Below are 20,035 nucleotides of genomic sequence, written 5' to 3'. Positions count from 1 at the left end.
TATTACATGTCTACAGTCCATAGTTGCCAGGATGTACTATTAAATATAAAAGCCATTATCACTCAAAGTTTTAATGAGATTGCTCCAAAGAAGAAAGAAAGCCCACTACCAAAGAAACTATATTAGCCATTTGCACAGAAAGGTACCCATAGTCTTAGGATATTTGAAACAAATTTGAAAATGACAAGGCACCAATCAAATCTCAGGTATTGTACTTTTTCCATTCCCTTGGAGCTTTGTTAATTTCAAAGTCCAATTTTTGTTTCCCCTTTCAGCCCATGTCCAGTTTATAGCATATCATATTATCCAGCAGGTATATTAGAAAACAATGAATAGGGGTGTCTGGGTGGCTCAGTCGGTTGAGCAACCGACTTCGGCTCAGGTCATGATCTCGCGGTTTGTGAGTTCGAGCCCCACGTCGGGCTCTGTGCTGACAGCTCGGAGTCTGGAGCCTGTTTCAGATTCTGTGTCTCCCTCTCTCTCTAACCCTCCCCCATTCATGCTCTGTCTCTCTCTGTCTCAAAAATAAATAAAACATTAAAAAAAAAAGGAAACAATGAATAAATAGAAGCTTTATAAATCCTAAAATCAAATACATCCTTTATATCAAGTGAAAAATTTGAAAGATATGATTGAGAGCAATCTTTATTCGTTAATAATTATAAAATGTTTTATGTTTTATTTTTTTAAAGGTTCTGAAGTTTGCAATTTTTAAAAACTTGTTAATGTTTATTTATTTTTGAGAGAGAGAGAGAAAGAGAGAAACAAAGCATGAACAGGGAAGGTACAGGGAGAGAGAGAGACATGGAATCCAAAGCAGGTTTCAGTCTCTGAGCTTTCAGCACAGAGCCTGACATGGGGCTTGAACTGACAAACCTTGAGATCATGATCAAGACAAAGTCGGACACTTAACCGACTGAGCCACCCAAGGACCTCATAGGATATTTTCTATTTTAAAGCACATTATATAATTTACTAATTTACTAGAGTATGTTGTATAAAAAATATATAGATAGTATAAGTTCACACTATATTCTTGACTTTATTTAAGTTATTTTGGCAATTAAGAAAAATTGACAGCATAAAAATAACATTTTGTATGTTTATGTTGACGAAATAGGGAAAATACTGATACTTTTAAGTAGAATATAAAAGTAAAAAACTCAAGATATTCTCATTCAACTGTTAGTAAAATACATTCTTCCATGAGTATACACAGATATGTGCTTATTTTCACTTTCAGACCCAAAACACCATAAAGTTGTGCTTAGAAATCAAATTAAAATCAACATGGGGCACCCGAGTGGCTCAGTTGGTTAAGTGTCCAACTTCTGCTCAGGTCATAATCTCACAGTTCATGGGTTCGAGCCCCGCATTGGGCTCTGTGCTGACAGCTCAGAGCCTGGAGCCTGCTTCAGATTCTGTCTCTCTCTCTCTCTCTATCTCTCTCTCTCTCTCTCTCTCTCCCCCTCCCCCACTCGCACTCTGTGTCTCTCTCTCTCAAAAATAAATAAACATTAAAATCAATACTAAATTACGTTTTAGATTTCATTCATATACTATGAATGTGTCTGGCAAAGGCAAAGCTACATGTTTTCTTAATTTGGTAATCTCATGGAATTAACATCTTGCTTCAATGAGTGTCCTAAATTTGAGAGGGAATTCAAGAAATTATAAATCTTCTCACTGCTTTTTTACAGAAGTCATAAATCTGTACTGTCAGAGAAAAAATTTATATAAGTTTTGCATTTCAGTGTAAGAAGGCTAATAGAGATTTAATTACAATATTCCTGATTTTTCTGATTTTATGCTACATATTAAATATTTAAATGTGTATACCTTTCAATGATAATATACCTGAGTTCAAATTTATAATGAAAATATATATGCATGTCTTTTGAGAACCTTCATTTTAAAAGGATTATCTGGGGCGCCTGGGTGGCTCAGTCGGTTAAACATCCAACTTCAACTCCACATCATGATCTCACAGTTTGTGGGTTTGAGCCCCACATCGGGCTCTGTGCTGATGGCTCAGAGCCTGGAGCCTGCTTCAGATTCTGTGTCTACCTCTCTCTCTGCCCCTCCCCTACTCGTGCTCTGCCCCTCTCTGTCTTTAAAAAATAGATAAATGTTAAACTAATTAATTAATTAGTTAATTAATTAAAGGATTATCCTTGGGGCACCTCAGTGGTTCAGTTGGTTGAGCATCCAACTTTGAATCAGGTCACGATCTCACAGTTTTTGAGTTCTAGCCCCACATTGGGCTCTCTGCTGTCAGCACAAAGCCTGCCTTGGATTCAGTCTTCCTCTCTCTCTGCCCCTCCCCCCTTGCAGGACACTCTCTCTCTCTCTCTCTCTCTCTCTCTCAAAAATAAACATTTAAAAGGATTATCCTTCCCCAAAATTAATTTAAAAAAATTTTTAATTTGAAACATATATGTCAAAGTTTACCACATTTGTATTGTTGCATCAGATATTCATGTGCATACTAATAGCCATTTATTTTAAGACAATTCAATTTTCAAACATAGTTTAAACCAATCATTTGACTGAATTAACTAATCAGAGTTAAAGGGGAAAAAAGTTCTAACCATTCCTAGCCTAAAGCATTCAGGTAAAATGTGGGATTTACTTCTCAGTTACTTTTTTGTTTTTACACTTATTTATTTATTTTGAGAGAGAGAGAGAGAGAGAGAGAGAGAGAGAGAGAGCATGAGCAGGGGAGGGGCACAGAAAGAGAAAGAAAATCCCAAGCAGGCTCTGCATTGCCAGCACAGAACCCGATGCGGGGCTCAAACCTACAAATCATGAGATCATGACCTGAGCCAAAACCAAGAGTCAGATGCTCAGTTATTTTTTAAGACAAGGATAGGAAAGTATCAGTGCAGTTCTGAAAAGCAGTACTATTGCTTATAATAAGACAATTATTCAGTGTCTATTGCTCTTTCAATTATGAATTTAACATGGCAGTTTGGTGCTGTCACTTATTTAGCCTTGTTCAAAAGATGAAAGTCCCAAGTAGGCAAACACAAATCAGTAACTTACTCTTACCTGTGGACATAAAAGTTAAAACTGAGCAATCAGCTCAGGAACCTGAATACAATGGGACTGTTGTAAATGCAGGATTCAGTGATCTACAATGATGTTTAATGGCATTAGGGGGAAAAAAAAGGCTTAGTCTATTATTAATTACACTGAAACTTGTATGTGTTTAAATTCTTTTAAAATATTGTTTTAATTGCATTTAAAATAAATACATATGTTAAGAAAAATGAATACTTGCCATAATATCTTTTAATTAAATTAATTAAATTAATTTCAGGGTATTATTTTCACATGACTTAAACCAAAGCTTTAGGACTTACATTAGATGTGTAAATCTTGGTGACTCAGTCGGTTAAACATCCAACTCTTGATTTTGGCTCAGATCCTGATCTCCTGGTTAGTGAGATTGAGCCCCAAATGGGGCTCAGCGCTGACAGCAAGGAGCCCTCTTGGGATTTTCTCCCACTCTTTCTGCCCCTCCCCCACTTGTGCACGCTTATGCACACATACACACTTACGCTCTCTCTCTCAAAATAAACATTTTTTAAGAAGGATTTACATTAGATACAGATATGCCTTTCTTACAATTGTTTGTAAACAGAATTTTAAGTCAAATAACATAATGAAGAACGTTTTATATTTAGCTATACTTGGAAAATTCATTTAAATAAGTTCAATTGGAGTCCTTTTGTAAAATAGTTTATATTGCAATATAAATAACTTCCCTAATTTATGTGTTTTGTAAATACCTATATCAGTATATTAGTTTTTCTGTAAATCTGGTTATCTCAGGTTTCAGCCTTTCATAAATATTGATTTAAGATCCAGTGATTCATTTTTTTAATGCAATCTTTCTGATTAACGCAAGTTTTCACTTGGTATTTCCTAAAAGAGTTATTGAAATTATCTAAAAATATTGGCTGCTATAGCTGTTTCTCCAATAGCCAGAAAGTAGGGCCTATGGATTTATCTGAATCCTTTTAGTATTACCTTTTTAAAATAAATTTTAGGGGCACCTGGATGGCTCAGTCAGTTAAGTGTCTAACTCTTGACTTCGGCTTGGGTCGTGGTCTTATGTTTCATGAGTTTGAGCCTTGCATGGGGCTCTGTGCTGCCAGTGAAGAGCCTGCTTGTGATTCTGTCTACCTCTCTCTTCGCCCCTCCCCTGCTTGCCCTCTATCTCTCTCGAAAAGAGGGAAGGAAGGAAGGAAGGAAGGAAGGAAGATTAAAAAAATAAATAAATTTTACATGACCCCAGGTTGTTTTGCATTTAATTAATATCGTAATATTTTGGAATAATCTACTTTATATATATAGAATGACCTATCTTTTTTAGAAGCTTAAAGGAATTTCCTAATATTTTCATAAAATCCCTCAAAATTAGTTGTAATTGCATAAATGTCCTATTCTCGTTTGATCTCCTGTTTTCATATTTAGAAATTCTCACCAAAATAATATAAAAACAGGGAGGGAGACAAAACATAAGAGACTCTTAAATATAGAGAAATATAGAGAACAAACAGGGTTGCTGGAGGGGTTGTGGCTAGGGGAATGGGCTAAATGGGCAGGGGGCATTAAGGAAGACACTGGGATGAGCACTGGGTGTTATATGTAGAGGATGAATCACTGGAATCTACTCCTGAAATCATTATTGCACTATATGCTAACTAACTTGGATATAAATTTATAAATAAATAAATAAATAAATAAATAAATAAATAAATATTAAAAAAAAAAAAGAAATTCTCCTAGCATCACTATATGAAATAATAAATTCTACTAAAGTGATGTTCAGTATGCCTTGGAGTTTTTATAAATATGCTTAAAATATTTTCATATATCTATATTTTAAATCTTCTTTATTTCATATTGTTTTGATATTGTTTTGCTTTATTTTAGTCTCATTTATTCTTCTCAATTACTCTTATCTGCTTTTTCACAAATATTCCTTTAGGATCCAACAAGTGTAGAACAAAATCATTTCCTCTTTAGGCTTTGACAATCTATTTTTAGTCATGCATTACACGTACCCATTTCTCATTTAGCAAAGGGTAAGAATATAAGTCTACATTCTGGTTGAAGGTATTAATTCAGTTAAGAGCTCACATTTTGGAGACTATTAAGAAATAACATATAGTTCTTCTGAAAATTCAAGAAAATCAATCATTTCGAATGGAAATTATGTGTTTCCTGAGTGTGCAACATTGTTGATCTCTTCTTATGAAAGGTTATCTATCATCCTAAGGTTCAGTTGTTCCTGTATTATTGGCCAATATTTGCAGTTTCTAATCTGTCCATCAGAGAGACATCAGAATGGAAATGTGAGAAAGTCATTTTATATAATTCTTTACTTAAAGTAGAATCCACGTTTCTAATCATAGAAATTGCTAAATACTTAGATGCTAGATCTAGAAGTATCCTGTGATACTCTGCCCCTTTCCATAGTTTTCTGTTTAGCTCCCAGAATTGATAGAAAACCGTTCAAATATAGTTATATTGGGAAGGTGTTAATAAGCTAAAAAGTTAATGTAAATGCGCAGAAACCCTCATTAATGAAAATAGAAAGTCAGTGCACATTGTTGAAATTAATCAAAGCAGAACAATATAAAGATTCTATTTAGAAAATAAAAGAAATTTGCTTCAAAGAAAGAAAGAAAGAAAGAAAGAAAGAAAGAAAGAAAGAAAGAAAGAAAAATTATTGTCCCTGGGACAGAGGAGAGAGTAGAGGTGGACAGAAGCAACAAGTTGCTTTTGTATAAAAAGAAAAAAAATAGGCTTAGCACTATTTATATGAAACCTGTTTACATATACTACTTTGATAAAAATTAAAATTTATTGTAAAATACCTTAAGATCTTCTTGGAATATCTATGTATCTCCAATCATTCTTTTTACCTTGGTATTTTATTTTATAATACTAAGATCTAATTCCCAGAGTAAACCAGAAATTAATAAAAGGGTAGTTGATAAGATTGTTATTGACTTTTGAATATGCTGAGAAACATGGATTTCTGGATTTTTTTAATCTGATTTGTACTTATAAGAATAAATTATGTTTAAAAAATAAGTTACATAATAGATATTTTTATACAAACCTGACTGACTGTATCTGCTTTTCAGCATCATAACTTTAATATTATCTGTTTGATAATTTTCAACTGAAAATTCTTCTGTTTCATCATTGTCAACTACATTATTTTCATCCTGCATCTGTTTGGGAGATGGCAATTCTGTTTCCTTTGGAATGTCCTGGAAGTTCCAAGGATTGTCAAAATTATATAAGAAATTTTTAAAATATGGTAATGTATCAGAATCATCTGTTTTCTCTAAGACTCTTTCATTCCCTACTTGATCTTCAGTTTCTATAATTTTTATTGTTTTTATTTCTTGTTCCTTATCAGGGTCAAATTTACTTTTTGGAAGATGTTCATGTTTATCTCCTCCACTTCCTTCTTCACTTTTTCCATCATCTGACATAATTTTATCTTCATTGGTATATACAAAGCCTAGCATACCAAAACCAAAATCAAACCAATTTGGTTTGAGAATTGAGCTATCATTGGTGATTGTGTCTTCTTTTTCTGTTAATGTTTCTGTGCATGGAACTGTAGATTCTTCCTCAGATGGTATGGAATTAGGAGCATCTTGTAGTGGTGAACTTCTGTCTTCAGGCAATAATTCAAGCCCTGTATCCTCACCTCCAAAACCTAAATAACTTGTAAAACCACCCCCAAACCAACCAGTGGCTTGAGGACTGATGGAACCTAGTTCAGACTGTTTCTTTGGCACTGAATTGAATTCCGATTCTGGTTCTTGATTTTGTTCTGTCTGGGGCTCATCATTATTTAATTCCTCTAGGTCATTCTCATCTTTTCCTGCTACTTTTCTGCTTGGAAATGAACTTTCTTGTAGAGGTTCAACAACTGATTCAAAAGTCTTTCCTTTAGGTTGTTCTCTTCCAAATCCAAACCATCCTTTCACTTCAGACACAGTTGAGGATGGTGGGATATGAACCACTTCAGGAATAGAATCCTCTTCCAGACTTCCAGCTTCCACTTCTTCCCAATCTTTTGATTCACTAGAACTTCTGATATCTTCAGGAGCCTCCGATGCTGGAAATTGATCTTCCAACAAAATACTTTCAGAAGTTGAATAAAATCCAGATTCTATCTGAAAATCATTTTCATATACACTTAATTTTTGGTCTTTATCTTCTTCATAAGGATATATGTTTTTGCCATCACTGTCTTCATTTTCAAATGTGTAGCTTACTCCAAGAAGACAAAGAAAATCAGATTCCTAATAGAAAAAAAATTATGATTGACATAAATACACTAAAATTCCTTATTCCTCCCTAAATCATTTAAAATGAATGACTGTGATTTTCCCAAGACCATAAAACTAGCTCGACACACAGCATAAACTAAAATCAGATCTCCTAACCTCAAACATTTATATCACAACTGACTGCTCAGCGTCGATGATATACCTAAATGAAAAATCAAGGCTTTGAGTATATTCTGAAAATAAACTCCTGGTGAAAATGTATATATGTCCACAAAATCTTGCTTCTCCTAAGAGTGCACTGAAAAGGCACATTCAGCTGCGTGGTGATTTAAGAGAGGGGAATTTCACAGCACATGATGACAGTTCAGACAGACCAGAGACTGTAAAGCATGGAGGCCTGGTTAAAAGTTGCAGTACGGCACAAAAACAGACACTCAGATCAATGGAACAGAATAGAGAACCCAGAAATGGACCCACAAACGTATGGCCAACTAATCTTTGACAAAACAGGAAAGAATATCCAATGGAATGAAGACACTGTTTTCAGCAAGTGGTGCTGGGAAAACTGGACAGCAACATGCAGAAAAATGAACCTGGACCACTTTCTTACACCATACACAAAAATAAACTCAAAATGGATGAAAGACCTAAATGTAAGACAGGAAGCCATCAAAATACTAAAGGAGAAAGCAGACAAAAACTTCTTTGATCTTGCCCTCAGCAACTTCTTACTCAACATGTCTCCAGAGGCAAGGGAAACAAAAGCAAAAATGAACTACTGGGACCTCATCAAAATAAAAATCTTCTGCACAGCAAAGGAAACAATCAGGAAAACTAAAAGGCAACCAACAGAATGGGAGAAGATATTTGCAAATGACACATCAGATAAAGGGTTAGTATCCAAAATCTATAATGAACTTATCAAAGTCAACACCCAAAAAACAAATAATCCAGTGAAGACATGGGCAGAAGACATGAATAGACATTTCTCCAAAGAAGACATCCAGATGGCCAACTGACACATGAAAAACTGCTCAACATCAGTCATCATCAGGGAAATTCAAATCAAAACCACAATGAGGTACCACCTCACACCTGTCAGAATGGCTAACATGAACAACTCAGGCAACAACAGATGTTGGCAAGGATGCAGAGAAAGAGGATCTCTTTTGCATTGTTGGTGGGAATGCAAATTGATGCAGCCACTCTGGAAAACAGTATGGAGGTTCCTCAAAAAATTAAAAATAGAACTACCCTATGACCCAGCAATTGCACTAGTAGGTATTTATCCAAGGGATACAGGTGTGCTGTTTCTAAGGGGCACATGCACCCCGATGCTTATAGCAGCACTATCAACAATAGCCAAAGTATGGAAAGAGCCCAAATGTCCATCGATGGATGAATGGATAAAGAAGATGTGGTATATATATGTACAATGGAGTATCACTCGGCAACCAAAAAGAATGAAATCTTGCCATTTGCAACTATGTGGATGGAACTAGAGGGTAGTATACTAAGTGAAATTAGTCAGTCAGAGAAAGACAAATATATGACTTCACTCATATGAGGACTTTAAGACACAGAACAGATGAACACAAGAGAAGGTAAGCAAAAATAATATAAAAACAGGGAGGGGGACAAAATAGAAGAGACTCTTAAATATGAAGAACAAACAGAGGGTACTAGAGGGGTTGTGGGTAAGGGGCGTTAAGGAATCTACTCCTGAAATCATTGTTGCACTAGATGCTAACTAATTTGGATGTAAATTTAAAAAAAATTTTTTTTAATTGCACTAAAACATTTAGGCTTCTTTTATTGAGATATTACATAGCCAGTTGAGGTGGGGAATCCTCTTGTTCATCTCACAGAACAACCAAATAATCAAGAAGAAAAATGGTTAAGTTATTATTATTACTACTATTTTTTTTTTATTTTAAATAGTCTCCATACCCAATGTGGGGATTGAACTCACAACCCAGAGTTCAGGAGTCACGTGCTCTACTGACTGGGCCAGCCAAGAACCCCAAAATTGTTATTTTTTAATCTCATGGTATGAAACAGTGATATGTGCTGCTCTTTGGATATGATCATTATGAAATGAGAATACAGTTCAGAACTTTTAAAAAGTAAACTTCAAAATTAACATTTTACAATGTTTTAGGCACTGCAATCTAGTAAGTGCTTGAGAACAGACTCTGGAACCAACCATCTGGGTTTAAATACTGACCCTGCCAAGTTCATCTCTGTGATCTTGGGTGAATTATATGACCTTTCTATGCCTCAGTTTCCTCATCTGTAAAATGAGAATAATGACAGTACCTACTTTATAGGGGTGTTGTGTTGTGAGGATTAAATGAATGAAATGCTTGGAATAGTAGCTGTCTATAGTAAACACTAAACTAACCTAGCCCAAGTAACACTACTTCAGATGACCCAGTAATGCAAGGGGGAAAAAGCCCAACACCTTGCTTCTATTCAGTGCAATTCTGAAAGGCCATCCCAGGTTCAGAATTCCTTGAATCAACTGAGACCTTTGTTGCGACTACATCACAGTTCAACTTCTCTGTCTGCCCAAAGCTGCTTTTTCTTTTGATCCCTCACAGGTGCTATTCCTGAATTTTCCCCAGGAAACCTCGTGAGTGCAAAGGTCTACCTCAGAGTCTGTTCCCAGGGAACTTGACCTAAGAATGTAGGGTGTCTGTATACTTACTATGTGTTCTGCATTGTTCTAGATGCTGAAATTCTACAGTAAACAAAAGGGAAACAAAGTAATTATGAAATCTAGTAAGTGCTATGGAGGACATAAACAGGAATCTGTGGTTAAGATGCAGTAATTCCACAAGAATCATGAAAGCCTCTCTGAAGCACTGATGCTTAAGTGGTGACATAAAGGATAAGAAAGAACCAGCCAAGTGAAAAACTTGGGGGAAAGAATTTCAACAAAGGCAACAGCCTGTTCGGGTCTCTGGGCTGGGAAAGTGTTTGGCATGTTCTAAGAACAGTCAATAGGTGAGTGTGGCCTGGGGCATAGTGAGCGAGGGGAGAGCAGGAGCAGCTCAAGTAGGGCCAGGGTGAGGAGTCAGGGCTTGATTCTAGGTTCAATAGAAAGCCATTAAATGGCTGTAAAGCAAAGGAATGGCATCTGATTTTTTTGGGGGGGGGTTGGGGGGGGGCTTGGTTTTTGTTCTTATGAGATCCATTGCTCCATTCCTTTTTGGAGAATGAATTTGAAGAGAGCAAATGTAGAGATGAGGAAATCATTTAGAAGGCTATTGTAGTATTCTATTTTCTTTGTTTTTTTAATAGGCTTCATGCTCAGCACAGAGCCCAATTCGGGGCTTGAACTTACAACCCTGAGATCAAGACCTGAGCTGAGATCAAGAGTCAGATGCTCAACTGACTGAGCCACCTAGGCGCCCCTATTGTAGTATTTTTTTTTTAATTTTTTAAGTATATATTTATTTTTTGTATTTTAAGTATATATTTATTTTTTGAGAGAGACAGAGACAGCATGAGCAAGGGAGGGGCAGAGAGAGAGAGAAAGAGAGAGAGAGAGAGTCCCAAGCAGGCTCCACACCACCAGCATAGAGCCAGATCTGGGGCTCAAACCCACAAAACTGAAGGTCATGACCTGAGGCCCAAACCAAGAATCGGAAACCTTACTGACTGAGCCACCCAGGCACACAGTGCCTAATCAAGCTACCCTATGACCCAGCAATAGCACTGCTAGGAATTTACCCAAGGGATACAGGAGTGCTGATGCATAGGGGCACTTGTACCCCAATGTTTAGAGCAGCACTTTCAACAATAGCCTAATTATGGAAGGAGCCTAAATGTCCATCAACTGATGAATGGATAAGGAAATTGTGGTTTATATACACAATGGAATACTACGTGAAATGAGAAAGAATGAAATATGGCCTTTTGTAGCAACGTGGATAGAACTGGAGAGTGTTATGCTAAGTTATGCTAAGTCATACAGAGAAAGACAAATACCATGTTTTCACTCTTATGTGGATCCCAAGAAACTTAACAAAAGACCATGGGGGAGGGGCAAGAAAAAAAAAAGTTAGAGAGGGAGGGAGCCAAACCATAAGAGACTCTTAAAAACTGAGAGTAAACTGAGGGTTGATGGGAGGTGGGAAGGAGGAGAAACTGGGTGATGGGCACTAAGGAGGGCACCTGTTGGGATGAGCACTGGGTGTTTTATAGAAACCAATTTGACAACAAATTTCATATTAAAAAAAAAAAGAAATGATGAGGCCTTGGATTAGGGCTATGGGGAGAGTGAAAATGATGAGTAGACAATATACTCCATATATATTTTGGAGATAAAACTGACAGTATCAGGGATACCTGGCTGGCTCAGTCAGCAGAGAATGTGACTCTTGAGCTCAGCGCCATAAGTTCAAGCCCCACATTGGTCATGGAGTCTACTTTTAAATAAATAAATAAATAAATAAATAAATAAATAAATAAGAATTCTGTCTTTAAAAACAAAAACGAAAATTGACAGTACCAGAAATTATACAGTAAATTGACTGTTAATCCCAGAATTTATGCTGGGAAAGAGCCACATAATAGACAGTTTGCGTGACTAGGCTGACTCACTTCACACTGACTTTATTTAAGGTGAGTTGCCTTAGCCTAGAATCTGAATTAAATGGGCTAATCAGACTCATATATTGAAAAGTCACCTTCTGGGGGCACCTCGGTGGCTCAGTCAGTTGGGCATTGAAAAGTCACCTTCTGATTCCCTTTCTCATTATCAAGCCCAACATTATCAAATCCAACATTATCGACCTCACTTAAAACTCAATAGCAAAAGAGGTTGCACAGATATAAGACCCAGAGGGAGTGATGGGAAATAAATTTTGTCCCAGTAGGATAATAACATTAGTAATAATATCTAATACTTACATAGCACTTACTAAATGCTGTTCTATATACTTTACCTATGTTCATCTTTCCCCATAAATTTGTGAAGTAGCACCATAATATATAATCATTATCTTTACTTTACAGATGAGAAAATTAAGGCATACAAAGCCATAGTCAGGCTTTGAACTCAGTCTACTTCCAGAACCTATGTTCTTCACTACTACACTCTACTGCCTGTCAGCTTTTCAGAAAGCAATATGCCTGTCATCAACTTTGTCTTAACCTAATTTTATTCACATATTCAAACTATTCTTAGAGTGAGTTCCCAAACCAACTATTTTATGTATTCACTATACAAGATACTTAACCAATAGACACTTATACTACAGAAAACTATTTTAGCCAAGAAAATTTAAATGCAATTAACAACTGAAATGTTATTTAATACTCACTTTAGTTGATATCTGAACTTCCTCAGATATGAACACCTCTTCAGTCTGGACTGCGTCTCTGGGAAAATATCCAAAGTCCTTTCCTTTCTACCAAAATGAAGAATGAAGATTAACAAGGAAGAGTTATCAAAGCAATAATAATTATTGGGCCTAATTTTGTCCCATGTCCTTGGCTTTCATCTATATTAAATCACAAACATTAATTGGCTTTCATTTGCTGTCTAAAAGAAAGTAAGTGAAATCATATTCCTTTTTTTTTTTTTAAGATTTTCTTTTTAGGGGTGCCTGGGTGGCTCAGTCTGTTTAAACATCTGTATTTTTTTTTTTTAAGTGAGCAGCAGGCAAAAGTTTATTAGAGTATAATATCAGAAAGTAAGAATACCATGGGAGCTCTCTTTACACAGAAGTGGCATTCAAAAGTGAATACCCTGTGTCTGACTCTTGACTTCAGCTCAGGTCATGATCTCACAATTCATGGGATCAAGCCCCACGTAAAGCTCTGTGCTGACAGTGCAGAACCTGCTTGGGATTCTTTTCCTCTCTCTCTCTCTGCCCTTCCCCATTTCTCTCTCTCTCTCTCTTTCTCCCTCTATCTCTTTGATTTAAAAAAGATTTTGTTTTTAAGTAATCTCTACACCCTATGTGGGACTCAGATTTACAGCCCCCAAGACCAAGAGTCACCTGCTTTACTAACTGAGCCAGCCAGATGTGCCTGTTATTCAAAACAATAGTATTAATTTGAGGGAACAAAGAGCCAAGTTGTAAAATGTCACTTTTTTAAACTTCAGAGGGAAAACCATCCTACATACTCATTTTCTTCCTTTTTATGTTTGTTAATGACCTTCCTTACCCAGGTGGACCACAGATTTACACTAGTAAACATGGGCTATCAAAAGGCAGAAGAATGGTGGCAGTAGCCAAGGTAGATGGAGCTGTGACATATTCAGCATTTTTTAGGATAACAGAATCAAGTAAGATGTTTAACTCTGAAGGGCCAAGATGGATTCATCAATACAGCAAAGATCTGTAAGTCCTCCAGGGAGGATTTTGTTCCATAAAACTTTTCTGGGGCTACCTTGGTAGCAGAGATCTTCTTAATCCAGTTTAATTACATGTAGGATGTCCCCTGAGAGTGAAGGTTTCAGCACTCTTAGCCCATTTCCTATCCCAGGCAAAGTTGAAACGTGTTTTGGTCCTTTCATCCAGCACCATTACATCTCAACTGTGATTCTCCAGCTCTGCAGTTGCGGCAGCTGTTTGGAAACTGACAGTCTGTGGGTGAATTCCATAGTGTGGTCTCTTAAACAGCTGCCTGCCTGGGTTAATCACCTAATGCACAAAACTAAGTATGCTTGAAACTTCACCCTGGCTCTACACACTGCATGCCACTTTTGTGTGGAACTATCATTCTCATACATAGTAAGCAAGAAAGAATGCTTTCTTTTTCTCTTATGATACCTACTGTGTCATTTTTCTTACAGCTGCATTGGTTGCCTCTAATGTGTTCAAAGACATACACTGGCATGTTTAAAGGACCATAGCAGTAAGGAATCTTGGGAACTACAGAAGCCAAATAATTCTGGCCATTGAGAGTCAGCCGTTCAGTCATACAGCCCCTGCTGCTAAAAAAGCAGGATAGATCCAAGTAGAATCTTCTCCTTCAAATAGTGATCACAAAGGCTACACAACAGAGAAATCTGATGCATATTCAAAATGGAAATGATGGGGGCGCCTGGGTGGCTCAGTCGGTTAAGCGTCCGACTTCAGCTCAGGTCACGATCTCGCAGTCCGTGAGTTTGAGCCCTGCGTTGGGCTCTGGGCTGACAGCTCAGAGCCTGGAGCCTGCTTCCAATTCTGTGTCTCCCTCTTTCTGACCCTCCCCCGTTCATGCTCTGTCTCTCTCTGTCTCAAAAATAAATAAATGTTTAAAAAAAAAAATGGAAATGATGTGTGCATCAGGTGGGTCATGCTTGTTCAGCTTGGGAGTAAAATTGCTTACCATAGCATGTTTTCATTATCGTTGGTGTTGCCTAGATGTCCCATAATCTCTGCTGGCACTTTTAAAGTAATTTTATTCTCCAAGTAAATATAAAACCTAAGTTCAGAAACTATGCATGCTACATAAAAATAATTTCAAGGCACTCTTAAGTTCTCTATCCCAACCAAACTGCCTTCCCAAAACACTACTTTTATAGAAATTCTGAAACCAAGAATGAACATGACCATTTTTCGTTTGTTTAAATGTGTTAAATATTTAAATTAATAAATATTTTAAATATATATTACATATGTGTTATATATGTAAAGTGCTTTGAAATTATTAAAGTTCCTTTAGAGATGAAAAGCAGCTTTTCTGTGCAAGCTAGTCATTTACTCTACATTCAGTTTTTAAGACTAGATACTTACACTTCCTGCCCACAAATCTTCCCTTTCTCCTGCAAGTTTAACATAAACAGATATCTCTTCTCCCTTAGTGAAGTTCAGGTATCGGCAGTCAGGTCCTCTGTAATCTCTCATGGCTAAGACTCTGCTTATTAAAGCTATGTAAACATGTGAAGAAAAACACACAATTTAAATTAAAATGTTATTTATCTCCCTCCCATCTTGCCCTCCTCCAGTATATCCTATGCATTTCCAAATGCTAATTGCTTCATATCATTTATCACCTCAAAAACCTACATTGACTTCTCACTGCACACAGAATAAATTCTAAGCTCTTTGGCTTGGTGTCCAAGGCTATCCATAACCTGCTCCTCTTCCTTCCTCTTATTCCTTTACAGTCAAGTTCATCTGTCCATTGTCCCTGGAATATGTTATTACCATCTTGTCAGGAAGGAAAGGTAAAGATAATTCGTTTTCTTCCTGGTACCTACTACAGTAGTTAGTCCCCCTTATTTGAGGGAGATACATTCCAAGACCTCTGTGTCTGAAACCACAGATAGGGCCAAACCCTACATACTATGTTTTTCCCTATGTATACATACATATAATAAAGTTTAATTTATAAATTAGGTACAGTAAGAGATTAAAAACAATAACTAATAGTAAAATTGAACAGTTATAACAATATACTATAATAAAGTTATGTGATGCTGGGGCATCTGGGTGACTCAGTCGGTTAAGTGTCCAACTGCAGCACAGGTCATGATCTCACAATCATGAGTTTGAGCCCCTCATTGGGTCTGTGCTGACAGCTCGGTGCCTGGAGTCTGCTTCAGACTCTGTGTCTCTCTCTCTCGCTCTCTACCCTTCTTCCCCTGTTCTCTCTCTCACAAAAATAAACATTAAAAAATTTTTTTTAAATAAAATAAAAGTTATGTGATGTGATCTCTTTCTCAAAATATCTTATTTTACTGTACTTACTCTTCTTGCAATGATGTGAGATGATAGAATGACTAAATAAAATGAGATAAAGTGAGGTACATGAGGTAAGCACTGTGACGTAGCATTAGGCTACTATTGACATTCTGACCGTATGTCAGAAGCAAGATCATCTGCTTCTGGGCCATGGTTGACCGCAGGTAACTAGAACCATGAAAAGTGACCCATGGGTAAAGGGGACTACAGTATATTCTAGGCATTATGATAGCTCTTTCATATCTTTATTTTATTGAATTCTCAAAACAGACCTATACAATAATCTTGTATCGATCTAACAAATGATCCTTTAAACCTTAGAAAGTTGGTCGCACACTTGATAAATGGTGGAGCCAGATTTGCACTGAGGTTATTTGCACTGCAACATCTGCCTTCCATATTCTGAGCTTTTTCTTTCTGCTCTTTCCTTCAGAAACTCTTCAGTCTCTCTTCATGGTCAACTCATATTCTACTTCTTCTATGAGACATCCTGAATTGGTCCAGCCTATTCTGCCCTTCTCTGAACTTCAATATTACCTATTATTCTTATGCTGTATTGATATTTACTTTTTCATGTTGACCTGTCACTAGAATGAAAATTCCTGGAGGGCAAGAAATTTATCTGACATTTCATTTTATTCTTAGGTATACACTCCTACCCCCCCAGACCCAACAAATAATAGGCCCTCAATAATTATGAATGGTCATAACCCCATATACTAGATCTAGCCCTTCAATACATAAAGTAATATACATATTACCTATTATAATTATACTAACATATGTAAAACATTTTGATTAAGTCATACAATTAAAGTTAAAATAATGTTATAAATTACTATGAATTTGAATGTTCCTTTCTATGTTTGGTGTCTGGCCCTAAGGAAACTAAGATGAAGAATAAAGAAGGAAAGAAAGATTATTATTGTTATAAAACATCATCTAGTAAATCTCTATATATCAAATTGCATATCCAAATGATTAAGGAAAATGTGTACTCATAAAAATTTACTTATAAATTATTTACATTTCTACTAATAATATTTTGGATTTTTAATTTACATATTGCAAATTAAAAATAATTCTCACATACTGGAGAGATAGAATATATGTAAAACAATTGTAATATATTGTGATACTATTCCTTTTGCACCATAATGCTAATAACAGAAAATAACTTCTTAACCAGTAAAATGAAAATTAATTTTTCTTTGTAAAAGAAAGGAGAAATTTAATGTTCAAGGATATAAATAAAATTATGCACTCCTAACACTGATTTTAATATTTTTACATAATAAATGAACACAGAAATGATTGTTTGATAAAGTTTAGACAATAATACAAATCAATACAAATCAATTATAGCTATCTTAAAAACTAGGAAAAGTGCTGATTTGTTTGTTTTTGAGGCCTGGATTAATATCTTTATAATTTCCGATATATTTATGTATCAGGCTGATCTTTGCCCCTTGATATATTTATATTAAAAACTATTACAAAATGCTTTGCTTCTAGCATTTTCTTTTTTTAGTGAAGTATATTTTATAGCTGCAAATATTTCTCAATGATATTAATGCTTACTTCTATCATACATGCCCACAATAACATATTATGTCATTTCAGAACCTCAGTTTAAGAGGAAAAGAAGGCAAAAAAGAAAAACAAACTTACTTTCACATTCCAAGTCACCACATTTTTTAAAGTCTGCCAGCAGTTTTGTGCCCTCCAGACACTTTGTCAGAGAAATTACCAAAAGGAGAGTTCTGTGAACTCCAAGCGCCGCCATGCTAAAACAAGCAGGAATCTCAAACAAGGTTTAAACCAATTGTTTAGGCCATAGACCTGTTTATGCCAGTCAAAACAAGAGCTATCCCACTTTCTCTACTAAATTTAAGACAAAAAGTTTTGTTTTTTTTTAAATCTCTTGATAATTACATTTTTCAATTGGTGTTTAGATTTAACTTGAGGGACAAACGCTGTCTGTTCACAATCTGCAGTGTCAGGTCTCCAGATAATACATAATGGTTTAATAATTAACAGATTTTTAGTTGGACTCATGGATTGTAAAAGTGACCTGTGTAAAACCATCTGACTTAAAGGTACCTTGCATTCAACAGGACAGTTCTTAAACCTGTTTTAGAATTCATCTCTTTCTGTTAAAGTCTTCAGGTAGATCAATCAATAAATGCAAACTGAGTATTTGTCTCATGCAAATACCAACATCAATGGAGAAAGTATATAGTTATATGTAGAAGCAGTAATAATTTATATTAAAAGCATGGTTTTGAAATATGATGAAGGTTATTTGAAAAAAGTCCCACTTTCATATTTTAAAAACCTTCAGTGTTACTATGAAGTTGAAAATTGTAAGAGTAATAGTTAATTGGGGCACCTGGGTGGCTCAGTTGGTAAAACGTCTGACTCTTGATTTCTTTTCAGGTCATGATCTCACATTTTGTAGGTTTGAGCGAGCCCCATGTTGGGCTCTGTGCTGACAGTGCAGAACCTGCTTGGGATTCTCTCTCTCCCTCTTTCTCTGCTCCTCCCTGGTGCGTGTGTACTCTCTCTCAAAATAAATAAATAAACATTAAAAAAAAAAAACTAAGAGGGGAGCCTGGGTGGCTCAGTTGGTTAAGCGTCCGACTTCAGCTCAGGTCATGATCTCATGGCTTGTGAGTTCAAGTTGCACATCAGGCTGCGTGCTGACAGCTCAAGCCTGGAGCCTGCTTCAGATTCTGTGTCTCCATCTGTCTCTGCCCCTTGCCTGCTCATGCTCTGTCTCTCTCCTTCTCTCTCTCTCAAAAATAAACATTAAAAATTTAAAAAAAAAATAAAAAGTAATAAAATAAAAATAAAAATAATAAGAAGAAAACTAGTTAAAATGTGGTAAGTACTTCATATGTTCCAGGTATTGTCTTAAACAATTGTATGATTTAACTCCCACATCAACTGTCTAAGGTAGGTAATATTATCATCCCCATTTTGCATATGAGGTAACTGAGGTACACAGAGATAGATTAAATCACTTGCCGATAGCCACACAGTGAGTGGAGAAGAAATTTAAATCTAGACACTCGACTCCCCCTATTCATACACTATACTTTGCCACAACAGAATGGTGTCTATTACCATCTGAAACAAAACTATTCCAGACACAACAAGTACAGTATTATTCCATGTATTTAAAATTGCATATTTCTGGGGCACCAGGGTGGCTCAGTCAGTTAAGCTAAGGTCATGACTCAGCTTTTTTTTTTTTTTTTTTAAAAAAAAGCTCAGCTGAGGTCATGATCTCACGGTTTGTGAGTTTGAGCCCCTCATCGAGTTCTGTGCTGATGGCTCAGAGCCTGGAGCCGGCTTCAGATTCTGTGTCACCCTCTCTCTCTGCCCCCCCGCCCCCCCCCCCCGGCTGGTGCTCTGTCTCTCTCTGTCTCTCAAAAATGAATAAATGTTTAAAAAATTTTTAAATAAAATAAAATTGCATATTTCTGTCACTGGAGAGAGATATCTACAAGAATCCTCCCCCATACAGTGAGAACATATAGTATGATTCCAAGTTGTGTTCACTTTTTCTTTGTACTTTATTTGCCTTTTTTTTTTTTTAAATCAGCGACATAGCAAAAATAAATAAACAAAAAATCAGGGGCATATCTTGTTGTAAAATAACAATAAAGCTATGAAAATCAGTTATTTGAATGTTATTGCTGCTTAAAAAGGATCAAAGCCCTATATTGGGACTTTCTGTGTAAAACACTAGATCTCAGTAGATCTGGGGAAACCACACCTGTCTACTTCAATCTTGAGAAAGTATTTTTCTAAGTCCTTCTTTGCTGTACCTCTTCTCTATATTTGGGCATGCCACAGTGTACATGGTTTGCAGAATATAGCAGTTGTGTGACACCACACTTCCCTCTAGTGCTTGACATAAATAAATATCTAGCACCTGAGCAAGCTAAGGTGAAGGGCTTTTATTTCAGGATCCTAAAACAAAACAAAACAAAAACAGTGTTTTTT

At 36.1% G+C, this 20,035-nt stretch overlaps 1 protein-coding gene across 2 annotated transcripts in view; it reads right to left on the bottom strand.

Annotated features, from left to right (window-relative positions):
* MIA2 (MIA SH3 domain ER export factor 2) overlaps window positions 1–17,807 on the bottom strand; it is a 106,562-nt gene extending 88,755 nt beyond the window's left edge. For both annotated transcript variants that reach the window (XM_047075643.1, XM_047075639.1), the window contains exons 1-4: window positions 17,693–17,807; window positions 15,071–15,204; window positions 12,665–12,751; window positions 6,140–7,343 (exon numbers count right to left, since the gene is read on the bottom strand). In XM_047075643.1, coding sequence (XP_046931599.1) covers window positions 6,140–7,343; window positions 12,665–12,751; window positions 15,071–15,204; window positions 17,693–17,807 — 1,540 coding nt within the window. The remainder of the gene's footprint in view (window positions 1–6,139; window positions 7,344–12,664; window positions 12,752–15,070; window positions 15,205–17,692) is intronic.
* Window positions 17,808–20,035: the final 2,228 nt, after the last annotated feature.

The sequence above is a fragment of the Lynx rufus genome, unplaced genomic scaffold, assembly GCF_022079265.1.
Source record: "Lynx rufus isolate CCGP_SWC_20201006 ecotype Redwood Valley unplaced genomic scaffold, mLynRuf1.p SCAF_13, whole genome shotgun sequence".
Lineage (NCBI taxonomy): Eukaryota > Metazoa > Chordata > Mammalia > Carnivora > Felidae > Lynx > Lynx rufus.
The sequence above is the reverse complement of the archived record's forward strand: the minus strand, read 5'-3'. Positions and strand labels throughout refer to the sequence as shown.